Genomic DNA, 24739 nt, shown 5'->3' with positions numbered 1-24739 from the left:
CAGCTTTTCTAGAATTGTCGGTGACTTTTACAGTCTCATACGGAATTATGGTCAACCTTCGTCCAAGTTCGGCTCGTGATAACGTGCAAAATTCTCCCACATCTGGTTCAATGAAAGTCAGAGTCCTGGAGTTTATGACTGCTTCAATCTCGGATAATACAGTCGTAATTTCTTCCCAGTTCCAACAAGCTCCTCTCAATATTTTTCACAGTGCAACTTTCACTGAATGCACAAGGCCCTCCCAACATCCACCTCACCAAGGAGAGGTGGGTGCAGTAAACTTCCATAAAATTATCTTGATGCTAAGGTGTTGAGTGACTTCTGCTTTGGAGATCATTCGATGGAATAACCTTATGCCTGTTGACACCTGAGAAGTTGGTGCATTCCCAAAGCAGATCAGGCTAGCTAATCCCCTTCAAGCAACTGAAGGCACAGTACAGAAGCCTCGGACATCATTTTGGAGATGAGCTGTACAGCTCTGGAAGCGGCGCACATAAAAAGTGCAATGTAACACTTTGTGTCTCCAGTTTCCGTATGGGCATAAATGTGCCTGGAGAAGTCCACAACTACAACTGCAAACGGGTTAGTCAATGACACTCAATGACTTGCCAATGGAGCAATCTAAGTTCTTCCTGGGTCCACACCAAAATGCTTGCACATATTGCAGCGCTCAATTCTTTAGTGTGCAGGCTTGGTAAATCCAGAATTGTTCTTGGAGCTGCGTAAGTGTACCTTACACTCCTCAATGCAAAACTTGGAAACGAGCATAGTTTGCCAAGAGTTTCGAAAAGTAGTGATCTGACAGGACTATGATTGGGTGATTCACATCTGATGAACTCAGGCGTGATAAGCAGCCTGCAAGTTGAAGAGCACCGTCGGTGCCAAGGAAAGGACGCAGGTCTGAGATTCGAGATGTGGCCGACCTTTGGCCAAATAAGTGCGCTCTGCAGGAAAGCCTTTTTCTTGGACATGTCTAATCCAGTACTATCCAGTGTGCAAGATTTCTGTTGCCACCAGATGTCCAGTTTCTTCAGTCTTGTGTCAGCAGCAATTGGTAAACCTAACACCCATGCAGGGACCCGAAGTAGGCATTCGAGTCTGCTAAACTGCTGAATATCGGTGACTGTGTTTTAGAAATGGGTTACCACTGTCACACAAACTGCCATTACTTGACATTTGACAGCTTCCTTAATGTCTAAGTTATGGGACTGTAGAGGCCACTCAGACATTGGTTCAGCCAGACATTCAGGACCACAACACCATTTGGAGCTGCACAGAAGTTTCCAGAGTGCTGTACCATATGTGAGCAAACTCGATGGGTTGTCCGGTCTGGGGTAGTGTCTCCCCTTTGATGGTTCCATTGTGTGCCTAATTTTTCTGACTCTGTTAGCCACAAACTGTTTGCATTTTGAGGCATCATCTCATATCCATGACAGTTCATATTTCATAGCCCATTTGCAGAGTTGTGAGGCCGCTACTAACGTAGGCCAACAGTCTTGAGCCAACTAACGTACCTATAAGCTCCAAGCACACCTGCGTTGTAGCCTCAATGGGAGCCACACGTAACTTTGCTATCAGCAACCTTGGTTTTTCAGTCCCCTTTGTTATGATGTAAATAGTGGTTCCGTATACAGCTAGACTGGTATCAGTGAAAGCCTGTGCTGGAAGTACGCTGGGCATTCTGCCTCTGCCACTTAGATAATGAGAATGAGGCACAGCTACTGCTTGTAGCTGCAGTACCCAATCACATCACTCTTCCAGCAGATTGTCTGGTAGAACTGTGATCCACAACTTCTGGAAGAATATGGCAATGGTATAAGGTTCTACAGCAGCAGTCCAAAAGGTACAATTCTCGTAATCTCTTGACTGATTAGCACTCGCAGCAGCAAAGGCCTCACGACTTCTCTCGCAGCACATCTGTGACACGCGCGCACATGCCAATTATTTTTTTTCCAGTGAGCTAGTCGTGAAGAGATCGTCTGTCCATCACGAAGTATCTTCATCCTTGACAGCTTCGCACCATGTTAAACAAAACTATTGTTTGCCACAACCGCTGCAGGTAGGGTTCCGGTAGCTGATTGATAAGGCTACGAAATTCTGTTTTGCTGAGACGATAATAAGGCAAACAGTAACCATAATTGAATAAAATTGCTCGCACTGATGCTGCTTCAAAGGACGTCTGAAGAGCTAAATGCTGATGATCAACGAGCTTGTCGACAACTGTTGCTATGCCGCTGGATGAGGCTTTAGCATCATTACAATATTTGCAGAAAATGGCATATTGCCGAAAAAAGTTTGTTTGCGTGGGCTTAAAGGGGGGACACGGGTCTTAGAGACTGAAATATTTCAGAAAAATCCCCTTTTTGAAAACATTATTTTTGGATTCTACAGTGTCTGATGCATTAGCTCAGAAATTTTCATAATCCATTGACCAATATTTCGGTCGTAATGGCGTTTTATACCATGTTGGCGAGCTGTATTTTTACTGACTAACTCGCTAAAAAGGGCCTTTTTCTGTGACACGCAGTTGCCATTCTAAGTTTCCAATTTCAGCCATCTTGGTCTTACTTGAAAGAGCAAATCTTCTCGTTTAGTTTTTCACGCCATCGCTACTCTGTGTGCTGAATGGCTATGAAAAATAAGTCCGCGACAAAGCTCAATTCAATGTTCAATTCAATTCGTTGACTGAGGCATGTGACTGTAATAGCGCCATGCCATTGACGGATTTTCGCCATCGTCTGCTGGGGCGTGCGAAACTTGGCACAAAATGATGTCAAATTCAGTTTGCTACAAACCATAAATTCCGCGTACAGAAGAAGAAATGAGGAGTTTCAAACTTTCAAAAGCGCACCGTAGCTTTGGAAGATGCCGGCAATAGTTTGCTACCCGTGCCGAGCCCTGCCAGAGTCTACCCCCCCCGCCTTGAATGCAGAATAGGCTTAAAGGGACACTAAAGGTTAATATTAAGTCAAAGTGGACAGTTGAAATACAATCCCGGAAACCTCAAAATGCTTGTTTCGTGCGAAGAAGAGATTTATTTTAGGAGAAAATGCGTTCTGAAGCGTCCGCGTACCTCTAGCGCAGTTCAAATCACCCGCCCTCCGATCGAGGAGTATTGACATCATGGTCTCATAGTGACGTTGCGCCGTCGGTGAGTAAAACGGCTCCCGCAGACGGCGCTACGGCTTTTCTGCACGAAACGCAAACGCGCAGCCAGAAAGAGCCAAGACAGAGCCGACAGCAGCGCGAAAGCGGAACTATGGTGGCTAGCGAAAGGGAAAGCACACGACGATAAGCTGGTTCTTTATTTTATGACGCCAACTTCGACGCTCGTTGCAATGGATGAACCTGACAACGACACATTAGCTCGCGATGCTGGGCTCGAGTTCAGCGATTTAAGCACTGATGAACGTGACCTGCTGTTGGGGGCTCGCGCTGGCGGCGTCGTTGCGTACTACTACGACGACGGCCTGCCTTGAAAAGCACTTCACGCGACTTCAGTAAGTCGGCGTTGAACTCGTAATCCTCTGGACGAAAGTGCAGCGAGCACACTACGTGATTTTTCGGCTCTTTACCAGCGCACTGTGGCAGAGGTATGGCACTTAACCACTTCGAACGGAGAGGTTCACTCGATGGCACACAGTGATAAATAACGTTGGATTCGCCGCTGCAACTGCCCTTGGCCAAGTTCCGTGTATCGTTTGCGCATCCCACGACATCACATGGACGTGGCATTCTCGCTGCTTGTTCCAAATGCAAGTTTCGCAAGCCAGCAGGACCACTGCAGCATGACGCGATAAAGAAACAACTGAAACTCCAAAGCGCGCATGGCGCAAAGTCGAGCGCGCTGAGTCGAATGAAAACGAAACCTTTCGACCACCCATACTACTGAAGGGTAACATGAAAATGTTATTTTTTCTTAGAATCGAATAGAAGTAAAAAAGTAGCATTTTCGTCTGTCTTACAATCTAATGAAATGATCTTTTTAATACGAGTAGTTGAGTGCTAGTGAAATAAATTATGATGAGGAGTGCTTTCGTCATCGGGCTAGTACTGGAATGTCGCTGGGGTGTCTCAAATCGTGTCGTGCATTTACCTTAATTTCTCGGTTACTAAAGCTCCGTTCGCGATTATATTGACGCCTTAGACGTTCTAGAGCATTGCTTTATCACTTTAACTTGACTTTCTGGTAACCTTTAGTGTCCCTTTAATAGATGAAAGCTCTCTTGGTGGCGGCCAGTGTTCATGTGGCATTCCAGCACTAGTAATGCAACCCTATGATTTGGAGAAAGTGAAGAAGGCACAAGAAAAATGGCAAGACCTTGCTTCAATGCCGGCTACCAAGCGAAAATCGGATTTTCTCGCTTCCACTGATGCGGCTGCGGCTGGTTCGGATGCTCGGGAGACGCACTTCATTATCGTAAGCAGCGATTCTCTGCCGTTTTGTGTAAAACTCAAGTTGCGGCATGGCAGCGGGCAAAGGTGAATGTGACTGTGCTCTCCCCATAGAAATAGTCATCTCGTGTGCAATCTGCGGCAGCGCCACGTAGGTGCGGAGTTCGCCGTGTGTGAGCTGCTGCCAAATGTGAACCCCGTTCCTCGTGAACTCTCTCGCTGTGTACGAAATCTGGAGCACTGTTAATTGGCAAACAGCATTAAACGAAGTCTTTTTTTCTTTTCATTTTTTTGTGTCAATTAGAGATATTCATTTCGTGCACAATCTGTGGTGGTGCTGTGTCGACCAAGCATGCAACCCATTCCTCGTGAACAATCTCACTGTGCGAAAAATGCGGAGCACCGGTAAACGACACTTTTTTTTTTTTTTATAACAAACATTTCACACTAGGCCATCATGCTGGGGCATTTGCTAGGGGGATACTAGCCTGTTAACTGGTAAAATGTGTATGCTTCGTTATATTCCTGAATAAATCAAGCTGTCTGTTTTTTTCATTACAAACTTTTCACTTGCCTGTTTGTGGCAACATTAGTATACCTGTAAGTTCTTTTTTATATCATCATCATCATCATCATCATCATCAGCCTGGTTGCGCCCGCTGCAGGGCAAAGGCCTCTCCTATACTTCTCCAACTACCCCGGTCATGTACTAATTGTTGCCATGTTGTCCCTGCAAACTCCTTAATCTCATCCACCCACCTAACTTTCTGCCGCCCCCTGCTACGCTTCCCTTCCCTTGGAATCCAGTCCGTAACCCTTAATGACCAATGGTTATCTTCCCTCCTCATTAGATGTCCTGCCCATGCTTATTTCTTTTTCATAATTTCAACTAAGATGACATTAACTCGTGTTTGTTCCCTCACTCAATCTGCTCTTATCCCTTAACGTTACACCCATCATTCTTTTTTCCATAGCTCGTTGCGTCGTCTTCAGTTTAAGTACAACCCTTTTCGTAAGCCTCCAGGTTTCTGCCCCGTAGGTGAGTACTGGTAAGACACAGCTGTTATACACTTTTCTCTTGGGGGATAATGGCAACCTGCTGTTCATGATCTGAGAATGTCTGCCAAACACACCCCAGTCCATTCTTATTCTTCTGATTATTTCAGTCTCATGATCCGGATCCGCGGTCACTAACTGCCCTAAGTAGTAGGGGTGTGAAATACACGAATATTTGATATCGAATCGAACAGTGAACATTCAAATAATTCGATTCACGAATCGAATGACTGCATACTATATCAGGAAATTAACTCTGTCATCAACCATGTAGCTTTAAATAATGCCATAGCAGCAGTAACCAAGTGGTGCAAAGATTGCCAGATGACTAAACATTAACAAATCTGTTCTATTATCTGTAACCAGGAAGAAACATAGATCACTCTTTCAGTACACACAAAACAACATTCCTCTTGCTTCGGTCTGCGAATACAAATACTTTGGAATATTACTAACCTCTGACCTCAGATGGGACGCTCACGTTAACAAAGTGATGGCAACCACACTAAAACAGTTATTTTTCATTAGTAGACGCCTCAGACTAGCACTATCTGATATAAAGCTACTGCATATAAGACATTTGTCAGACCGGTACTAGAGTATGCAAATTTCGTTTGGTTTCCTTTCACTAACAAGCTGATTAAAAAACTTGAAGGTGTTCAGAGAAAGGCGCTCAGATAGATTTTTAACAAACATAGGCTAACAGACTCACCGACAGAACTACTCAAACAAGCCAGGATGCTAACCTTTCAAAACAGAGCAAAACTAGCGTGCCTTAAACCCGTTTACCAACTAATTAACAATCAATTAAATCCAGATACCTCACGATACATAACGAAATCTCAAATGAGGAAAACACGTCATAACCACCCCCACGCACTAAACAAGTTTGCATCCCGTACTGACACTTTCAGGCATTCATTCTTTCTGCAGACTATACGCAATTGGAATGCTTTGAATGTGAGCTCTGTTAATAATTAATTACTGATTGCCTATATCACGTTTGTTTAAAACGATCTACTTAACATTTAATTGTCAGTCACTTTGTTACTACCTTTGTTTTGGATTTTGAGTTCATTGTTCACACACACATTCACACAACTTGGAGCTTTCTACCCACATGCGAGGTCATAGACGAGCTTTGCACGCATGCTCGCAATAATTGCCTACTGGTTGATTGTGGAACACGAACGCTGTTTCAGCAGCCATCAGTATAACCCGTACCCGTGGTCCCTCGACCATTAATTGATGAGCCACTCGTAGGAACATATCAGCGACACACTTTCCGCCACAGTATGTGGCCCGTAATCACATCTGCCAACGGCGAATTTTCATTATGGCCACACCATTGAGCATACTGTCTAGCTAGTTAGGCCTAATCGAGGCTGTGTTGCTAGGTGACGGCGACTAAAGTTACCGTTACCGAAGCAAAGCAGATACATTTGCAACAGTCACATGACCCTCAGAAAGCAGACAAACCGCCTTGTCAATGAAAGTGAGCGAACAGGATGGCTGATGAACGTTCACGGCCGCCATCTTTAAAAAAAAAAAAAAAATGTGATCTGGCCTCTCATTCTCATTGCCATTCGTAGGTGCACCACGGCTTTCATAGCTTTGAGTGACCCGCCACAAGACAAACTTGGAATTTATTTGGCAGGCTCAAAAATATCATGAGACACGCGCTGACCCCAGGCTGCAGATGCATTTACACAGACAGAAGATAATGAAAAAAAGGAGGGGAGGGCGGGGGGGAGGTCGTGGGAACCCGCCTCCAGATTTGACAACCTTCTATCGTCACTTGCACAGATCAGTGCCATGTGATACGGTGTACATTCTCTGGTTTGTCTGTCGCACAGATTTGCCTTAACGAGTCGACAATAACCCACAGAAACCAACTGCACAAAGATGGAAAAGCCCTTATGTTTTCTGGAAGAAAACTGGAAAGCAAAACTGTCTAAGCAATAGAAGATTGCCATTAAGCACAGTATGGCCCGCTATTTAACTGAAAACCCATTTGGTATTTAGGACAACTTCACTATTTTTTCAGTTTCAGAAGAAAAAAAGAACACTTGATTCTATTTTACAGACATTCTATCCATAAAAAATATTTTCCAGACCTTCGTATACGAGCTGAGTTGTTATCATTGCTGGCATACTAATTTGGTGTTCCTTTTAATAAGAGTAGAGCATATTATATACATCTAGATTCATAGGTACCCAAGTACTGACAGCTAGCAAGATTCCTGTTAAGTAATGTGGTCAGCCTCCTGAGCAGGTGCAGCACTCTGTTTTGGGTGCAAAATTTGGAAGCACAAATGTTTGTGTTAAGTTTTCTGATATTCGATATTACATTTGGCTTTCTGTTCTTCATTCGATTCAATATTTGATTCTAAATCTACTATTCGGCATCCACAAATCCCTACTTTGTATTGAAGTGAACAACGAATGAGGCTAATCTGCACTAATGGACTGAGCACAATTATAATAAGCAAGCAAGCATTCTGTTTTCAAGCCATGGGTGTTTGCAGAGCTCACCTGCAGGCTTTCAGACCAGAACAGATTTCTTCAGTGTCCTGGCTAGTCATGGAGGACAGTGTCGTGAAGATTCCACGGTGCAGTCCCATGTGTCCACTGCAGGCATGCGATAATGGCCTCACAAATGTAGTCAAATAATGCAGTCATACACTACACAGCGTAACTCACACGTGTGGCCTGTACATGCCACGACGCTCACCCTACAAAGCTACGGCTTTGCTTCAAGCTGACAACTTTGTCTAGGGGACACATATTACCACGACGTGGAAAGAAAGACTTAGTAGGTCCGAGTAGGAACGAACAGAGTGAGTGGCACGCTGTAGTAACAGTCTCGGGTACACCCCTCCAAAAGATAAAGGGCACCAAGCAGAAAGTTACCAGTTTTGTCCTAAGATGCAAGCCTGATGTGGTGTTGCATGTTCACATGTCGCACAAATTTAAAAAAGTCGCAGATAGGTATGGTGTACCAGTTGTTTTCTCAGCGTCGCTCAAGTTAGCTGGGCTGTGTCCACACATCAGCTGCATTGACAACCAGCACAGATGCCAAAGAAGCACACAAAACCTTACATGAAATATGTGATTAGCATTGTACACGAAATACCGCTATTGTGTGGGAAGACCTATGTAGGTCAAACGGGACACTGAATCGACGAGTGACCACGAGAGCTTAACTGAAGAACAAAGGCAATGCACACTTACCTGTACATTGCATTGCCTGCAAGTGCGAGTCACAGCTTTTTGACATAAAAATATTGGACAGAAGTAGGGACACACACACAGAATCGTTGGAGGCTTTCCATATTAAGAGGCATGAACTGCAATGGCGACACGTCGGTTTGTCTCTTCGGAAACGAGTTCCAACTGTTTCACTGCCATGAGTGACAAGTGAGCCACATGCTTTTGGTGTAAGGAAGATGACAAAGCCCGTAAGCAAAAAGAGGGAACGTATGAACTTAAATGAGAGAGAGAAAACAGAAAAGAGAGGTGAGCTTGCATTGCTGACATAGGCATAGACTGGCGCAGATGCATCACCAGCTGTGCTCTGGTGATATGATCGAGATTCATTGGGGACCCAGACCAAATAAGGGATGCCCAAGAGTTGGCCGGTGACAACTCCAGCTCCTGAGCCCCGGCTACGGTGCCGTGTCAGTGCTCCATGGCCATGGCGGTGAGTCGGACTTCTAGATTTGTCGCGCGCCCATCGGCATGTTTTGGGGATAGCAACTCGGCTAGCAGGCATTGATCTATGAAAGGTGCAATAAATGCCCTTGTGATTGTTTGCACTACTGTGTTGTCGTTCCTTTGTCCCAAGAGTACGGAGGAGAACCCCATATCTCCCACATAACTAAGACCATGAGTGATGCCCAGGGACTTTTCGAAGGCTGTATCCCATCATCCTCGAGCAGCTTCTCCATTTGCTTTTGAATCTCTTCGAGTTCCTTTGGAGCTACACGGTAGGGATTTTGTCGAATTGGCCACGTAGTATAATCCGTGATGATACGGTGCTTCGTCAGTGGTGTTTGTTTGACCTTTGACATAGTCTAAGAGCAACCTTCGAACTGATGTATCAGCTTCAAGAGGCGCTGCTGCTCGGAAGGCGACAGGTTGGAGCTGACGTAGACAAACAAAGGCGTCAAGGGCAGTTTCAGTACCCGAGTTTCAATAAGTTGCGCGTAATCTTGCTGGTCCAAGTTCGAGAATGTACCGTATAGTGCGGAATATAGGTCGAGGTTTTTTCCAAGAACTATTACTAAAAGTTCACCCCTCAACTTATATACCAGCCCTTGGCACAACGTGAATAGTCGTCTGGCAACCTGCAGGAGCACACACCTCTCGGCATCCGCATCGTTATCGCCTCCTTGGTGACCATCGCGGCCCAACATTAACGTGGCCCGAGGATCCAGACTGCCCAAGGAACAATTCAAGGGCTCCATTTATTGGGTTCGTCGCTTCATGCGACGCAAGGGATTCGCACTACGACGGCGCACATCAATCTGCAAGAAGCTGCCAGAGGCATACGAGGACAAGCTGGTCGAATTCCAGTGCCATGTTATCCGTCTCCGGCAGCAGCATGGCTACATGTTGGGACAGATCGGCAACGCGGATGTAACGCCGGTGTGGTTCGACATGCCGTCGCCCGCCACAGTGTGCGAACGCGGTGCAACAGAAGTCTAGCTTCTTTCTACGGGGAACGAGCATTCGCGCTTCACGGTGATGCTCGCGTGTACTGCAGACGGTAGAAAAGCTGCCCCCATGCATAATATTCAAGAGGAAGACGCTGCCGAAAGTGGCTTTCCCGCGGGATGTTGTCGTTCGCGTGAATGAAAAGGGCTATATGGACAAGGCCCTCATGCTCTATTGGATCAAGATCGTCTGGAATCGGAGACCAGGCGCACTCCTGCGGTGTCCGAGCATGCTGGTCTTGGATGCCTTTCGCGGGCACTTGACCGCAGGTGTGAAGCAGGCACTCCGCGACGGGAGGACGGAACTCGCCGTCATTCCGGGAGGCATGACGTCAACACTTCAGCCACTGGACGTCGTGCTCAACAAGCCCTTTAAAGACCGTGTCCGTGAACAATATAATCAGTGGATGGCCGGCGACAACCCGGCGACCCCAACCGGCCGGCTGCGCAGGCCGCCTCTCGCCACTGTGGCCACATGGGTGATATATGGTGGTGATGATATGGTGGTGCGGGCATTCAAAAAGTGTTGCATTAGCAACTCCTTGGACGGCACCGAGGATGACATGTTGTGGGACGCAGCCAGTGAAAAGCAGTCGTCTTCGGACGAGAGTTCAGACAGCTCAAACGAATGAGCAGGTGACGAGTCTGGCGGCACCACTAAATAAAACGAAGTTTTGTGCCTTATAATTTTTATGTTGACTTCTTTGCTTCAATGTAAGGGGGTCGACCTATATTCCGCATTATACGGTATCGAGGAGCTGACAACAAAAATTGCCCCACGTTTGGAAGCTTGCTTCCCTATTCATGTACCATGTACGAGCGCTGTTTTCTAGCACAAAATAAGCATGGACAAGTTTTTGTTGTTCGTTCCAGCGATTTTCCAGAGCAACACATTCGTACTGGTCAAGCCAGTACTCAACATCTTCAAAAGCATCGCCGTGGAAGATTTCGGGGACGCGAGGGTGTTCAAGAGTCACCTGGGGAAACCGCCGGGCTAGCCGCCGTCTGTGAAAAAGGGAGAAGCGCCGATGATGTAGCCATGTTGGTGGGAGCCGCAACGAGAGGGTACTCCGGGCTAAGACCAAGCAGGCACCGACTGAAACAGTGGACTAGAGTCGTTACTGGAGTCGGACTGGAGAGATGGAGCTTCGGGACTGGGTGTACGGCTCCGAATAGCGGTTGCCCACATGAGGTTGCAGGCTCCAGCACCTCCCGCAGTGTCACAACATCAAAAACAGGGGTCGTAGAGCACTATTCAGGAGGCACGGCGGCAGGTCACCCTTTTAATACTGAGCGCAACGGCGACTTCTTCATCTTCACTGCCCCTTTACAAGAACGCTCATGCATACTCACATTGTCGTCTTGATTGTTGTACTGGCGTGGCAATATTGTGGTTTTGGCATATAAAGCCCCAGAATTTTATTAATTAATTTGACAAGTACTTTCGTAGCAATGTCCAACATACATACAACTGAGAACATATACCAGATATGGTCTCAGTTTAGACTAAAATAGTCAACAAATATAGCGGAGCTGGTTGCATGCACATTACGGAGCCATTTGGGCTAAAGTTTACCAAAATGGCTTTCCCTGTGTGTATGTGGTATAAGGCCAGTTTTCTCCTTTAGACTTTGAAGAGTTGTGCGTTTGGTGCACATCGAGTGAGGTAAAAAATGTTCGAGAATTTAGGGCACATCGGTAAGACCTAGGAGTAAACAGAGGTTATAGCAAAGACATCTACAGGTTTCACACAGATGTTCCTGCACACATATCTTTATGTCGAAATGCACATTAACAATGATGTAACTTCAGAGGAAGCACACAAGCAGCAGCAACCTAGGATCAGCAGAGACTGACAAGCAAAAAAAAAAAAAGAGAAAACTGATTCCACTGACATTTTCAACAATTTGCCGTTGCCCATTTTGCCTGCTATAAACTTACTCAAAGCAGGCTCTGGTGTCCTTTCACCAACAGAAGACTTGGAAGGTATGCTCGCAGACCGACAAACGAAACTTTTCTGTGAACAGAATTTTTCCTAAGCCTTGACACAGCATTCATAAAATCGTCGAAGAAGCTTTCTGAAAAATCTGGGAGAGCTGGCAACAACAGTGCCTCTTCTTGCTCACCACCCGTGGTTGTCGTGGGGCAGGCGGCAGTCCCAATTAGCCAAACGCCAAGCACACTCGGCCTGCAGCTCAGCCAGGTCGGGCGTACTGGGCTCCAGGTAGGCGCTCAGCGTGTGGTAGAGGCCGCACTGCTTCAGGGCCTGCCATCATCGAACAAAAGGCTATGAAACACACGTGATGCCTTCCTCACCGCTGTAACACTGTGCCCTTCACATTCTGTGTGGCCACTGCTCATTCAATGAGCAGTGGCCCTTCAATGACCCTTCAATGACCAGACCGTAGTGTAGCGAACAGGTAAGGTGCCATTTAAATGCACAGCTCCATTCGAGAGTGAAATAAATTGAATTCTTGGGTTTTATATCACTACGAAGCACCCCATAGTGGAGGACTCCATAATAATTTTGACCACCAGAGGATCTTTAACGTCAATGCCCAGGATAGAAGCATTTTTGCATTTTGCTGCCATCGAAATGTGAATGCCACGGACAGGATTTGATCCTGCGACCTCGTGCTTAGGTCAAGCAACACCATAACTGGTAAGCCACTGTGACGAGTTCCATTCAAGAATGGATGCCAAGAGTTCCGTCAGGCCATGTTGCCTCGGTGAGAGCTTGAGCCATAAGAATGTCGGGGCACTCAGCCATTGCTATCCATGGGCGACACATGGCAGTAAAGAAATGGTACTCTTATTCAAGTACGGTAACAAGAAACTAGGCTTATGCAAATATTGATTGAATATTATACTACTCAATATTTTGTCTGGAGCCAACTATGGGCAATTTTCAAAGCATTTGAAACAAATGAGTGTGAATTTGAGAATGTGCAATCGTCACTTTAGGTTTTGTCAAGAGAGTCACATTGCCATTAACTGGATCACAGCAAGACAAGCCAGAGAAGAAGCATTTGTTTATATAGTCGCCGATATATATTTTTTAGGGGTGAACAAATAAATATTTTGAATACGATATTGAAAACTGCATAATCATACACACATGCACACATTTATAACAGAAATCCTTATTTAAGAATAATTAGGTACCACACTTGTACTTCATGTTGTAGTAAGGGGGCTTATTGCGCTATAAACACACAGACAACAGAAGTAGAAGTGGGCAAGATGTGCGCAAACTCACAACTGAATTTTATTGCGTGAAAGATGACATATATATACAATGATCAAAATGACGTCATCATGTCGATAGGCCATCCAAAATCGTGTGTTTATAGCATTGTAACCCCCTTATTACCAGATGAACTTCCACCAACTAGCCCAACTTGTCGCTCTACTGCACACTTGTACTGATTAATAAAAAAAAACTTTGTTGGCTTCTCGTGATATGACTAATAACTATCAGGTTAGTATCACTAATTGGCATTAAAAAGATTGCACCAATAGCCTTCCAAGAATTAATGGCTACTGCAAGACTAGCTTTCCAAAAACATGAAATAGTTGATGAAAAATGATCACAAGTTGTGGAAAAAGAAAAGATGATGATGATAAAGAAATTCAAAGACAAATGGACAATTTGTTCTCATTTCAAGCCTGATAATTTGCAATCTTAAGCAGAAGGAGAACAGTAACGAGATTTTAATAGTCAGTTGTGAAACATTTGGTTAGATTATAATATTCCAAAATGCTGAGAAGCTCATTTTTGAAATTCCAATAGTTAGCATATAACATTTGATGTGTACTCAACACTTAGTTCGCTCATAGCTAAAGGGCCCCCGAAACGGTTTGAACAAATTTTGTAGACATGTAGGGTACAGCTACAGTAAGAACATTTGCGCCACAATTTAAGTGAAGCATCTCATATTAAGACAGATACGGACGATTACATGTTACCCTTCTTCCTAGCTATGTTTTTTTCTCCTCAACTCGTTCGCCGATCGGGGCTAAGCTCCGCCTACACTGACTCTGCATGATGTGACGTGTTGTCTACTTCCGGTTGTCGTGGAGCCAGCTCCCGGAGCCTCTCCAACCTCCCTGCTAACCACCTGGCCATCGATCGCCAGTGAGAGCTATCCAAGCAGCATGCATTGTGAGTGTTCGGTCACAGCTCCAGGCATGACCGGTATTCTGGTAACCACAGGCGAGCTGGGCGTTTTGACGGATTCGCGTAAACTGAGGCCCCTCCGTGATGCTACCACTGTGATGAAGGGGCGTAAACCTGCACTACAGTCGAGCCCACTTATAACGGCCCCACTTAAGACGAACACTCACTTATTACGAACAAGTCCGGCGTGATCGTCAAAATATACATTAGGGCTATGGCTCTCGGTCTCAGCTACAACGAACGCCTGTGAGCCTAGCCAATTGGCTACAGTGAACGCCTTGGTGTCGCGGACCACTTTCCACGTGGTGAGAGCCACCGAACCTGTGCTGTGCACGCTCCAAAAATCTGCTTTCCCGCGGCGTCTTGCTGGAGGCACGGAGGAGTGGCGATGTGGCGAGGGGATCGCCGCGAAAATGAAAAAAAAAAAAAAAAAAGAACTTAACGCCGCGCCTCACATGACTGCACGACTGTCTTTTTCTTGCTTGTGGTAGTGCGTGTTTTGCTAGCGTTGTCGGCGTTGTTTCCTACTGGTGTGCTCCCATGCCTATCTGGGGTGGCGGATTCACCAGCATCTGCATCAACAGTAAATCGAAAAGCTTTAAACTTGGCCACGAAACTGTTGTTTTGAAAGACCTTTCCCAAGGAGCGAAAAACCACGAACTGGTGAAAAAGCATGGTTTGTTGAAATCGACAATATCCATGATAGTGAAAGAGAAGGACAAAATCTACAAGAGTGCCACGACGAACTCTGCGACAAGTAAGCGCCTACGGAAAGCCACATATGCAGGCGTTGAAGAGGCGCTTTTAAAGTGGTTCCTTGATGCTCGAGCATGTAATGTTCTCATCAGCGGGCCGCTGATGTTGTTCAAAGCAAATGACAGCGTGCCTCCTGGACTTCCCAGATTTTTCCCTTGGCAATGGCTGGCTCCATCGCTTCAAGCTCCGCCACGGAATTATGTTCAAGTTGATCAACGGCGAATCGGCATCGGTAAGCAACGAAGACATCAACACGTGGATGTCTAAAAACTTGGCCCGCGTATCAAGTTATGCTGAAAGGAATGTATATAACACCGATGAAATGGCCCTATTCTATCAAACGCTGCCTGGCAAAACGCACGCTATGAAGAGTGACACATGTGCTGGCGTCAAGCACAGCAAAGTTCACATAACTGTGCTTTCGTGCACCAACATGGATAGAAGCGATCGATGCTTGCCATTTGTCACCGGCAAATCAAAGAGGCCACGTTGCTTCCCCACATATGTACCAATGTGGCACAGGCATAACTCGAAGTCGTGGATAACACGTGAGTTGTTCGTGGAATGGCTAATTGATTTTGACAGCAGCATGGCGAAGAAAGGGTGCAAAGTTCTTCTGATTCTCGACAACTGTACCGCCCACCTTAACAGCAGTTGAGCTGCTTTTTCTGCCGCCAAAGGTAACGTCAAAAGTGTAACTGCTGGACATGGGCGTAATACGGTCGTTTAAAGCGGCCTACAGGTGTCGTGTTGTGCAGTGGATGCTGATTGCAGTTGATCGCCCCACTGCCAATGTGCCTCTGCAGGTCTCGCTGTACTCGGCAGTCGAAATGATCAAAGCGGCGTAGATGGAAGTGACACCCGAATGCATCCAGAATCTTTTAGGCAAGGCGGGCTTCGCCGTCACACCTGATGCAGGCATTGAAGACACTCAACAAAGCCAGCCTGACGACAACTTCTGGCGACGCGTTGTTGACGCTAACCTGGCCGGCTGCGATCTTGATTGGCAAGGTTTTGTTGATGTAGATGACGCTGCTGAAGTTTCGGAGTCGTTTTGAGACGAGACCGCCATCCGGGAAGTGCGGGCATCAAGCGACGCCGAAGCATCGGACGACGACAGCGATCCATCGGAGCCAGCACCAGTAAGCGCGACCACAGCAGTGAGCCATATTGAGGCACTTAGAAATCTTGTGTATTTTAAGGGCTTGGGTGACGAGCACATCGCAGCTTTGAATAAGCTTGAAACTGCCGTCATTGGATGTGCTCTGAAGAGGCAGACAACGATAACCGATTTTTTTTCTCAATAAATGTTTGTTTTGATTGATGTCAATTTTTGCGTGTGGCCCACATATCAAAAACTGCTGGATACAACGAATGAATTCCGCGTGATGCTCAGGTTCGTTATAAGCGGGCTCAACTGTATGTGGTGACAGAGTTTAGCCAGACAAACACACAACTAATATTACTGCGACCAAGTGTAAAATATTTCAAACATTTCAAAAGACCATGTGTTCCAATTGTGCTCCTTCCGAAAATGTACACCAGCAGCAAAGTACACTTGGTTACTGCTATATTAGCACAGCGTTTGTCTGGTTGAGCGCTCTGCCACCAGGTGGCTGCACCGTGCAGGCTGTTCACATCTGCACCTCTGCTCATCCCACAAAATGCCCAGTCTACTTGCATTTACCCAAGCACTGGACATGTAAAAACTCTGTTGTGGTAGCAATCCTTCGATGTGAAGTGACAGCCGCACAGATGCTGGCGCCAATCGGACACCGACAGCCTGGTACGCTGAAGCCACTATGCTTGCATGTTGCTTTGCAGAAGGACACTATGTTGCACCTGGACAGGTCCTCAATTGCTAGATTTGCAGCTCACAATGGGACAAGGCCAATCCAAAGTGCTCACTAAAAAAGGGAAAAGCTCGCAACCAATAATGACCACCCAGGTCGCATCAACAGGGAGAACGTTTTAACACATGCAAATGACACTTGCTTTGTGCCAGAACTGCTTGCGTGCAGTGATAAATTGTCCTTGTGTATTCTCCTTCTGTTACTTGTTTACTGTTTACTGTTACTTTCCGTCTCTGCAGTTTCAAGTCCCACAACTATTCAAACTATCCATTTGGAAATTATTCTACTACATTACTATTCCTGTTGTACCAAAGAAGTGCACAAGCCTAGAAGAAATGTATCCATAAATACAGTACTGCCCAATGTGCTCCAGCGAAACTTGAAAGCATGCAATTTCTCCTGCCCAGCAAACTAATGACATCTTTAACACAAACGACCTGGCCTTAGGAAATTGTGAGAAAAGCTACTAATCAAGTTCCATGCTAACCTATTTGTGTGCACAATCTAGATATTACTGACATCAGTATTTATTGACTTTTCAAAAGCTTTGGATTAACGTCTTGCAAAGCTGACTAGCAACTAAATTTTCTTCACTAAACAGAGGTTCCCCAAGATATTCGGGAACCTCATTATTGATATTACAATGGGTTTTTACCAAGGCAGCATTCTAGCGGTCTCTAATTTGTCAGTGACCCGTAATCTTGTACCCCTAGCTTGTACATGCGCAGCATTCAAGGATCAGCCAGGTCGACCAAACCACTGATAGAAAGGGTTAACATTACGTGAACAGAGGGAATAACGAAAGCAGAGTGTTATATCCTCAGATTGGGTTTTGAAGTGTTTTGATCCCTAGCATCAGGCCATCCCCAATGTTGTAAGTTCACCGCACCATGTTCCCTTTCCCCTCTGCTGGAATAAACTCAGTCTGCTCGGTCCCCATTGGAGGAATAGACACTTTTCTTCTGGGGCACTTTGCGCCCCCAAGCCATTATGCCAGCTCCGTAGGCCTCCCCCTCGGCTATTGTTGTCCCGATGCTACTACACTACATCCCTACATTGGCGACAAGGTAAAACTTTCCTGCTACTGCTTCCGCCTATTCTTACTCCTGCTGCATATACCATGGACGATACTCTGCCTGCCACTTCTTTGTTTCCTTTGCCGACAACAACTGCATCGATACTGGCCTTCCCGCCCACTGCTTCCGCCACGGCATTTGTGCCGCCGCCATTCCTTGCTTCGCCCGGTATGCCTACGGTATCCTGGCTGACTTGGAAACAATCTTTCCAAATGTTTCTACATGCGACCGGAGGCGAGTCATTACCGGAAAACAGGAAAAATGCCGTGCTACTAGCCAATTTAGGCTTCGAGGGGCAGTGTTTGTTCTATGGCAAGCAGACCCGGCTACTACAACCTTTAAAGACATACTATGCATCTTCAACAAGGATTATGCAGACTGTGCCAACTGTTTGGTTCATTCACGTTTGCGCTTCTGCACATCCTGTGAAACGACAAGGTCGGCGGCCAGGCCCTGTCCCCTCGCTTGCGTTTACCCGAATACCAGACTCGCAAAACACTATTGTGGTAGTAATTCTCCGGTGTAAAGTAACGGCTGCAAACGCGCAAGTCCGGGCACCGATCAGATAACGGCAGTCCGATGCGGTGCAGCCAGTTCGCTCGTCTGCTGCCTTGCAGAGGGACACGATGTCTGTCATATGTAAGAGGCATGGGGCACAAAAAGAAAAGAAGAGGACAATGTGCGCCGACCGGTCCGAACGGCACGAGCCCTCGAGGCGAGTGACCCAAGGTATGATCGGAGGAGAGGTGACGCCGAGGGGGGATTATTGATGTGGCTCTGGGCCAAGAAGGTTGGAGCACAAGCTTCGTACTGGCGACGGGACCCATGGAGGTTCGGACAGGCTCGTGACGCTGGCGACCCAGGGTGTGACCGTCGACCTCGGCGACGTTCGAGCGAAGCTCCCTGGACCTGCTGCAGCCTGCCACGGCAGTGCCGGGCGTTCCATTCCGGGAATTGGATCCCCCTTCTTCGGTAGGCCAGCACGGACGATAGTCCCCGGGGCTTCTCGTCGGCACACGGAGAGGTAGCGGCGGAGCCCCTTCTTAGGCCTAGCCAGGCAGGCCTGAGTGAAACGTCACCGACGTGGTTCGAGACGCTGGCATCCGAGACTGAGAAGCTGGCCGGCCGATACCAAGGAAACAAAACTTGCGGAGTCGGCGGGAGCACCGACTGGGATCAAGAGCCGACGCACATCGGACTGGAGATGCGCACCATGACTGAACTTTGTAAGAACGTTCCTTTTGTAAGGGTGCGGCCATAGGCCAGGGTTGCCGGACTTTCGCGCGGAACGCGCTAAGGACGAACGTAGAGGAGAATAAGGACATATTTAGGCTACACAAGTGTGGAGTTTTGTCTTTGTCAGTTGAGCTTTGAGTTACATTTTGAGTGTGTGTTATTTTGAGTTTGCTCTTAGTAAAATTTGTTTACTGTGCTCGCCTGCGTCTCCCGACTCCATCGCTCCCCGCAACATGCACGTGACAATGTCACAGCTTGACATATTGCCAGTCGCTACGTTTGCAGTCCACAACGCAACAAAGTCGAATCATAGTGCTAAAGAAAAGACAGACCGACACTGACCATGGAGCTCTCGTCAAGATGGAGCACGTAACACCAGCAGACGATGCTTGCTGTGTGCCGGAAGTGCTTAAGTGTAGTGGGAAATTGTTCTTGTGCATTCTCTTTCTGTTATTTTCTTTTTAAAGAAACAAATTAACTAACATTCTAACTATACAGAACATCATTTGTTCACCATAAAGGTGGAAAAATGATCGATGACGAACCCTGGACAGACTATCGGATAGCTCGCCTTACTGACGTCAATTGGGTGAATTACGTCATATGGGTAGGGGCGGCTGAAAATTCCGCCAAGCAGTCTGCTGCGATCGGCAGCGATGTACATTTTTAAAACCTTATAATAAATTACACGCTTACGCGGAGCACATAGATGAGTCAATTAATGATCAGAAGGACCTACTCTAACGACTCAGTACGTTAATACAAAATCGTCAAAATCGTTTCAGGGTCCCTTTAATAAGAGCAGACTGTACTGTATATCTTAATAGATTTCTATGTACCTAAATTACTGATAGTTGGCTACATTCTTGCTATGCAATGCTAGGAGACACTAGAGTATGTGCGTGCACCATAGTTTCTTGCCTAAAATTTGTAAGCATTGTCTTTTGTGAAAAACTTACATCCCTATTTTCCAGTTTTTTTCCTGAATACAGGAGGGTATTTCCATTGTTATGGGAGGTGGCTTGTGTGGGTTATCGTCAGCTTGTTACAACGCTAATCTGCATGACTGACAAAAGCGGGAAATGTGCATCATAGCACTCAGCACTGCTCCGTACGGTAATCGCCACTGATGGTAAAGACTTCTCAAATTGGGAGGCCTACGGCAAGTTCGCGTGGCATCCCTCCCTCCCCAATATTTTTTCTTGCGCCTCCATCTGCCGTCTATGCAAATGCATCTGCAGCTGAGGGTCAGCGTGCTGTCGTGTATTTGAGCCCACCGTGTAAATGCAAGGCTAGTCTTGTGACAGGTAGCTCAAAGCTATGAAAAAAGGCCGCGGTGCAAATACAAACGGCATTCAGAACGAGGAGCCACCGTCTGTTATTCGCAAAGATGGTGGCCGTGAACATGCAACTATCATCCCGTGCACTCCCTGTGGTTGGCAAAACAGTTTGTTGGCTTTCTACGAGTCGTGCGCCCGCCGTGAATAGATCTGCATTGATTCAATAACCGTACCTTTACCTGAGAATACCCGATAACGCAGATCCAATTAGGCCTAAAGGGCTAGAAATTGTGGCCAATGGTGCGACTGTGACCAAAATTCGCCGCCGGGCGATGTGATGACGGGCCGCAAACCATAGTGGAAAGCTTGTCGCTAATATGTTCCTACGGGTGGCTCATTGGTGACCGGCTGTGAAGCAACGCGTATGGGTTAGGTTGACGACTGCTGAAGTGGTGTTTGGGTCAATGGTCAACCAGCCGGCAACTACAGCGGGCATGCGCGCCAAGTTCTTCTGTGACATCGCATGTGGGTAGAAAGCTCCGAATTCGCGAATCAATGTGTGTGAACGCTGAACTCTCATATTCAATGCGACCAGCAAGCCTTCCAGTGGCTAACCAGCCTGGTCTTCACACATGCTTCCGTGGTTTCCACACTTGCTGCTTTTCTTGTTCACCCCTTTGGCATAGCAGTAATAATTTCAATCAGTCCAGTACACCTGGCTGAACCTTGTGCCAATAGAAATTGCATGCCGTGGGAACGCTGAATGCGTAGTCAAGAATCCGACCATAGCTGGGTCATTTACCGAAGGTACCGATTTTAAAAAATCAAATGTTTAAGAAATCAAATATATATTCGATTCGTGAATCAAATTATTTGAATGTACTCTATTTGATTCTGAAGTAAACATTCGCACACCCCTATTTCTTATCCTTTGAAATACAGATTAATTAGTCGATCTTCCAGTCCCAAGGTAGTTGTCTGGAGGAGAAGGACTGCATAAAGATATGAAGACATTTAGCTAATTAGACTCCCATTATTTCAATTTTTCAATTAATCCGGTCCCAACTGAAGGTCCTGGCCACTGCCCATGCATTTCTATGGACCCAAACATTTATTATTTTGACCCGAGAATTGGTCTTCACGGGATAATTCGATCTTCATCAGTCAGCATGCACGTGCCTGACCTATAGCGACCCCTGTAGTGGCAGCAGCTGTCTCGGTGGAACTTAGGGGTCAGTGAATGCACTGAACATGTCATCCCTCACCGGCTACAATTTTCAACCTGCCCTAGGAGAATTTTCAAGCAATCACTGTAGCTGACAATGTCTGATTAGGGTGTTTACCCGATTCTAATGCATACTTTTTATTTTTTCAGGAGATCTTGGAAAAGAAGTGCTGGTGTGGTGCAATCAGACACGAAAACAAATCCACCTTTGCAATATTCGTGTGCTTTGCCACACAAGAAATGATTACTGTGGCAAAGCTCACATTAGGAAACCAATGCAACACATCCAACTCGTGCCCATTTTCCTGGCTAAAAAATCAAGTGAGCATTAGATTTCTACTTGCGAGGAGCTTTAATGTGACTTCTACGTTAGTTTTATACTGTGGGCACAGAAAGTGGGTGCACATTTGATCCGGGGGCGTTTTAAAATAGGGCAAACACTGCCAAATGAATCAGCGGTGTGTTTTCGCATTTTTTTCTGAATCTTGTTTAATTCGACCCGCCAGATGTTTAGGTCAATTTCATGAATCCCATGAGGGTGGAATTGGCAGAAGTAAACTGCAATGTCTGCCAAGATATGTCCTTAGTATTCTTTGAGTGGAAACAGCAGAAAATAATGTGAGAGATGACAATGCTGTTCTTTTCTCACATCCCATTATTTTTCTGCTTAAGTCATGAACCAACCATTTCAAATGCGTACACTTCTGTTGATATTCTTTATTATTTTTGTTCTGTGATAAAGTGGAGAAGTGGTTAGGCATGGGCTACCATCCCATTTGTGATAGTTGCAGAGTCCTTAAAAAGACACGTAATGTCAAGCGCAGGGATAACATGATAACACAGCGGATAACAATGTCGTGGCACAGTTAAGGGGGGACGTGGCTTTGAAAATACTTCCTTATTTCTTCATGGATTTTGATGAAAATTGGCACAAATGTTTAGAATGTTTCCCTGATGCTTCTATAAAAGTTTCAGAGCGATATCTTGATAACATTTTATTCAAGTTTATTGAGCAGAATTTTTCTCCCTCTTACTTTCTGGAGAGCCTGAGGAACTTAAAAAACATGATAGAAGGCTTGTTAAGTATTGACTGCATAGCTAAATGCGTGCTGAAGGTCGTGACATTCTTGAATTTTTGTTTTTTCGCAACACACATATTTTGGAGTGCCATATTTTACGTTACCTTCACATCAAGCACACTTTCAGGGTACACGAAAAGCCATATCGTAAACTCGAAAAGGGTCAAAAATAAGAAAGCCAGCATGTCACGACCTGATTTGCAGCCCAAGGAATATGAAAAAAAAAATAATAATAATAACGGAGTCAAAATACATTAAACGGTTACAAAGAAATCAGCTCCAGCAACTGAGGAGAAAGACAGACAAACAGTTTTGAGAAAACGGCTCTCAAAGTTTTGCCTTCGCTTCAGTTCTCTAAAAGGCACCAAATCAGTAGTCTTTGGGGTGTTTTGTGATGTGGGGGGGCTTGTACATGTGGCCTCTGGTCTGGTGTGCTTATCCCCCCCCCCCTTTTGTTTTCTTCTTATAGGGCATTCTTAGCTGCTGCTGCTGCTCTACAAAGAGCATGGTGCCTAGGTTTCAAACCAAGTGATGCAGAACCCTGTGTGGGCATGAATATAGTACCAGTGTACATTCAGGCAGCCTGTACCCGCAGGTTGCCTGATTGATAGCACTCTCCAGTACAATCAGTGAGGCTTTATTTTTTGGTAGAATTGACTATGTTACTGAATGAAGGCTCTGAATGTCAGCAGCCTCCTAAGTCATCTTTACTTGACAATGGCTGTAGAACTTTGGATCAGAGAGCCAGTGATACATATGTAGCTGCTAGGTGCTTTCCCAGAATTCTACTTTGTTATGATGCCTCAATCACTTCTGCAGCCAGGTGTCTATGTTCACTAGACCCCAAGGGGCCTAGTGAACAGAGCTCATGAAGAGGTTCTCTTTAAGAAGGAGTGGTATGATAGATATTGTTACGAGCTATCGTGACAATGACAATAGAGTGAACGCGCAAGATGCTTGGTTGCGGGTCCGAAGTGCCGATGTGCAAAATGCCTAGCCGCAAATACAAGGAGCCGACCCTCAATGCGCTTATTCACGCAGTCCGAGGTGCCGATGCACAAAATGCTTCGGTGAGGGTCCAAGAAGTCCGCGCGCGATGTGCATGATCGCCGAGTCAGAGACTCCCGATGCGCGAAATGTTTAGCCGCGTTTCCGAGGATTGCGTGCGCCATATGCACTTCGTCACGAATTCTGAAACACCGAGTGCTGAAAGGCTTAGCCGCACGTCCAAGGACCCCGCTCGTGAGTCTTGGTCGCGAAGTCCGCGTCGCCTATGCTCGGAATGCTTAGCCGCGAGTCTGAAATGTCCACAAGCATAGGGATCGGCGACGCTTCTGCGATGTCCCCGTAGCGCCCGTTTTGACATGTCGAGATTACGGCAAGTGGAGACGTCCAGACTCACGAAGTGCAAAGAGCCGAGCAGACGACGCGAGCACCAGACCAATGTCGAACCGCGCTAGAGTCACGTGGCGGGCGCGGCCAATCACAGACTCCGGCACGACCTTCAATCATTTGCTTTTTGTGCGCTTGTTTCTGTATGGAGGAGATCTCTGAAGAGGCAGATTTGAAGATGGAGAAATGTGCCTTCCAATGAGACCAAGATGGTGGCACTCGGTCGCGCCGTTCCGGAGATATTGTGGCTTGAAAAACGCTGTTCTTTCTTGATTTCCACGAGATTTTTCGCCCCCTTGGATGATAAAACGAATTTTTTAGAGCACTTTTAAGTGGTTTACAGTGATGATATTTGGGTATCAGATAGAAAAAGGGTTATATAAACTGAAAATGTGGTTTTCAAAAAATCTATTTTTTGGCAATTTTTCATGATGCGAAAGCCGCATGCCCCCTTAATTTTCTATAGAGATGACGATGAACATTAACTTCAACA

General features: G+C 46.1%; 1 protein-coding gene across 1 annotated transcript in view; it reads right to left on the bottom strand.

The window, feature by feature from the left end:
- Positions 1-24739, bottom strand: part of tefu (Serine/threonine-protein kinase tefu) — a 297846-nt gene that overhangs the window by 248968 nt on the left and 24139 nt on the right. Inside the window, exons 6-7 of the mRNA XM_050172366.2 lie at positions 12296-12435; positions 7987-8082 (exon numbers count right to left, since the gene is read on the bottom strand). Coding sequence (XP_050028323.1) covers positions 7987-8082; positions 12296-12435 — 236 coding nt within the window. The remainder of the gene's footprint in view (positions 1-7986; positions 8083-12295; positions 12436-24739) is intronic.

The sequence above is a fragment of the Dermacentor andersoni genome, chromosome 6 (genome assembly GCF_023375885.2).
Source record: "Dermacentor andersoni chromosome 6, qqDerAnde1_hic_scaffold, whole genome shotgun sequence".
NCBI classification, from domain to species: Eukaryota; Metazoa; Arthropoda; class Arachnida; order Ixodida; family Ixodidae; genus Dermacentor; species Dermacentor andersoni.
The sequence above is the reverse complement of the archived record's forward strand: the minus strand, read 5'-3'. Positions and strand labels throughout refer to the sequence as shown.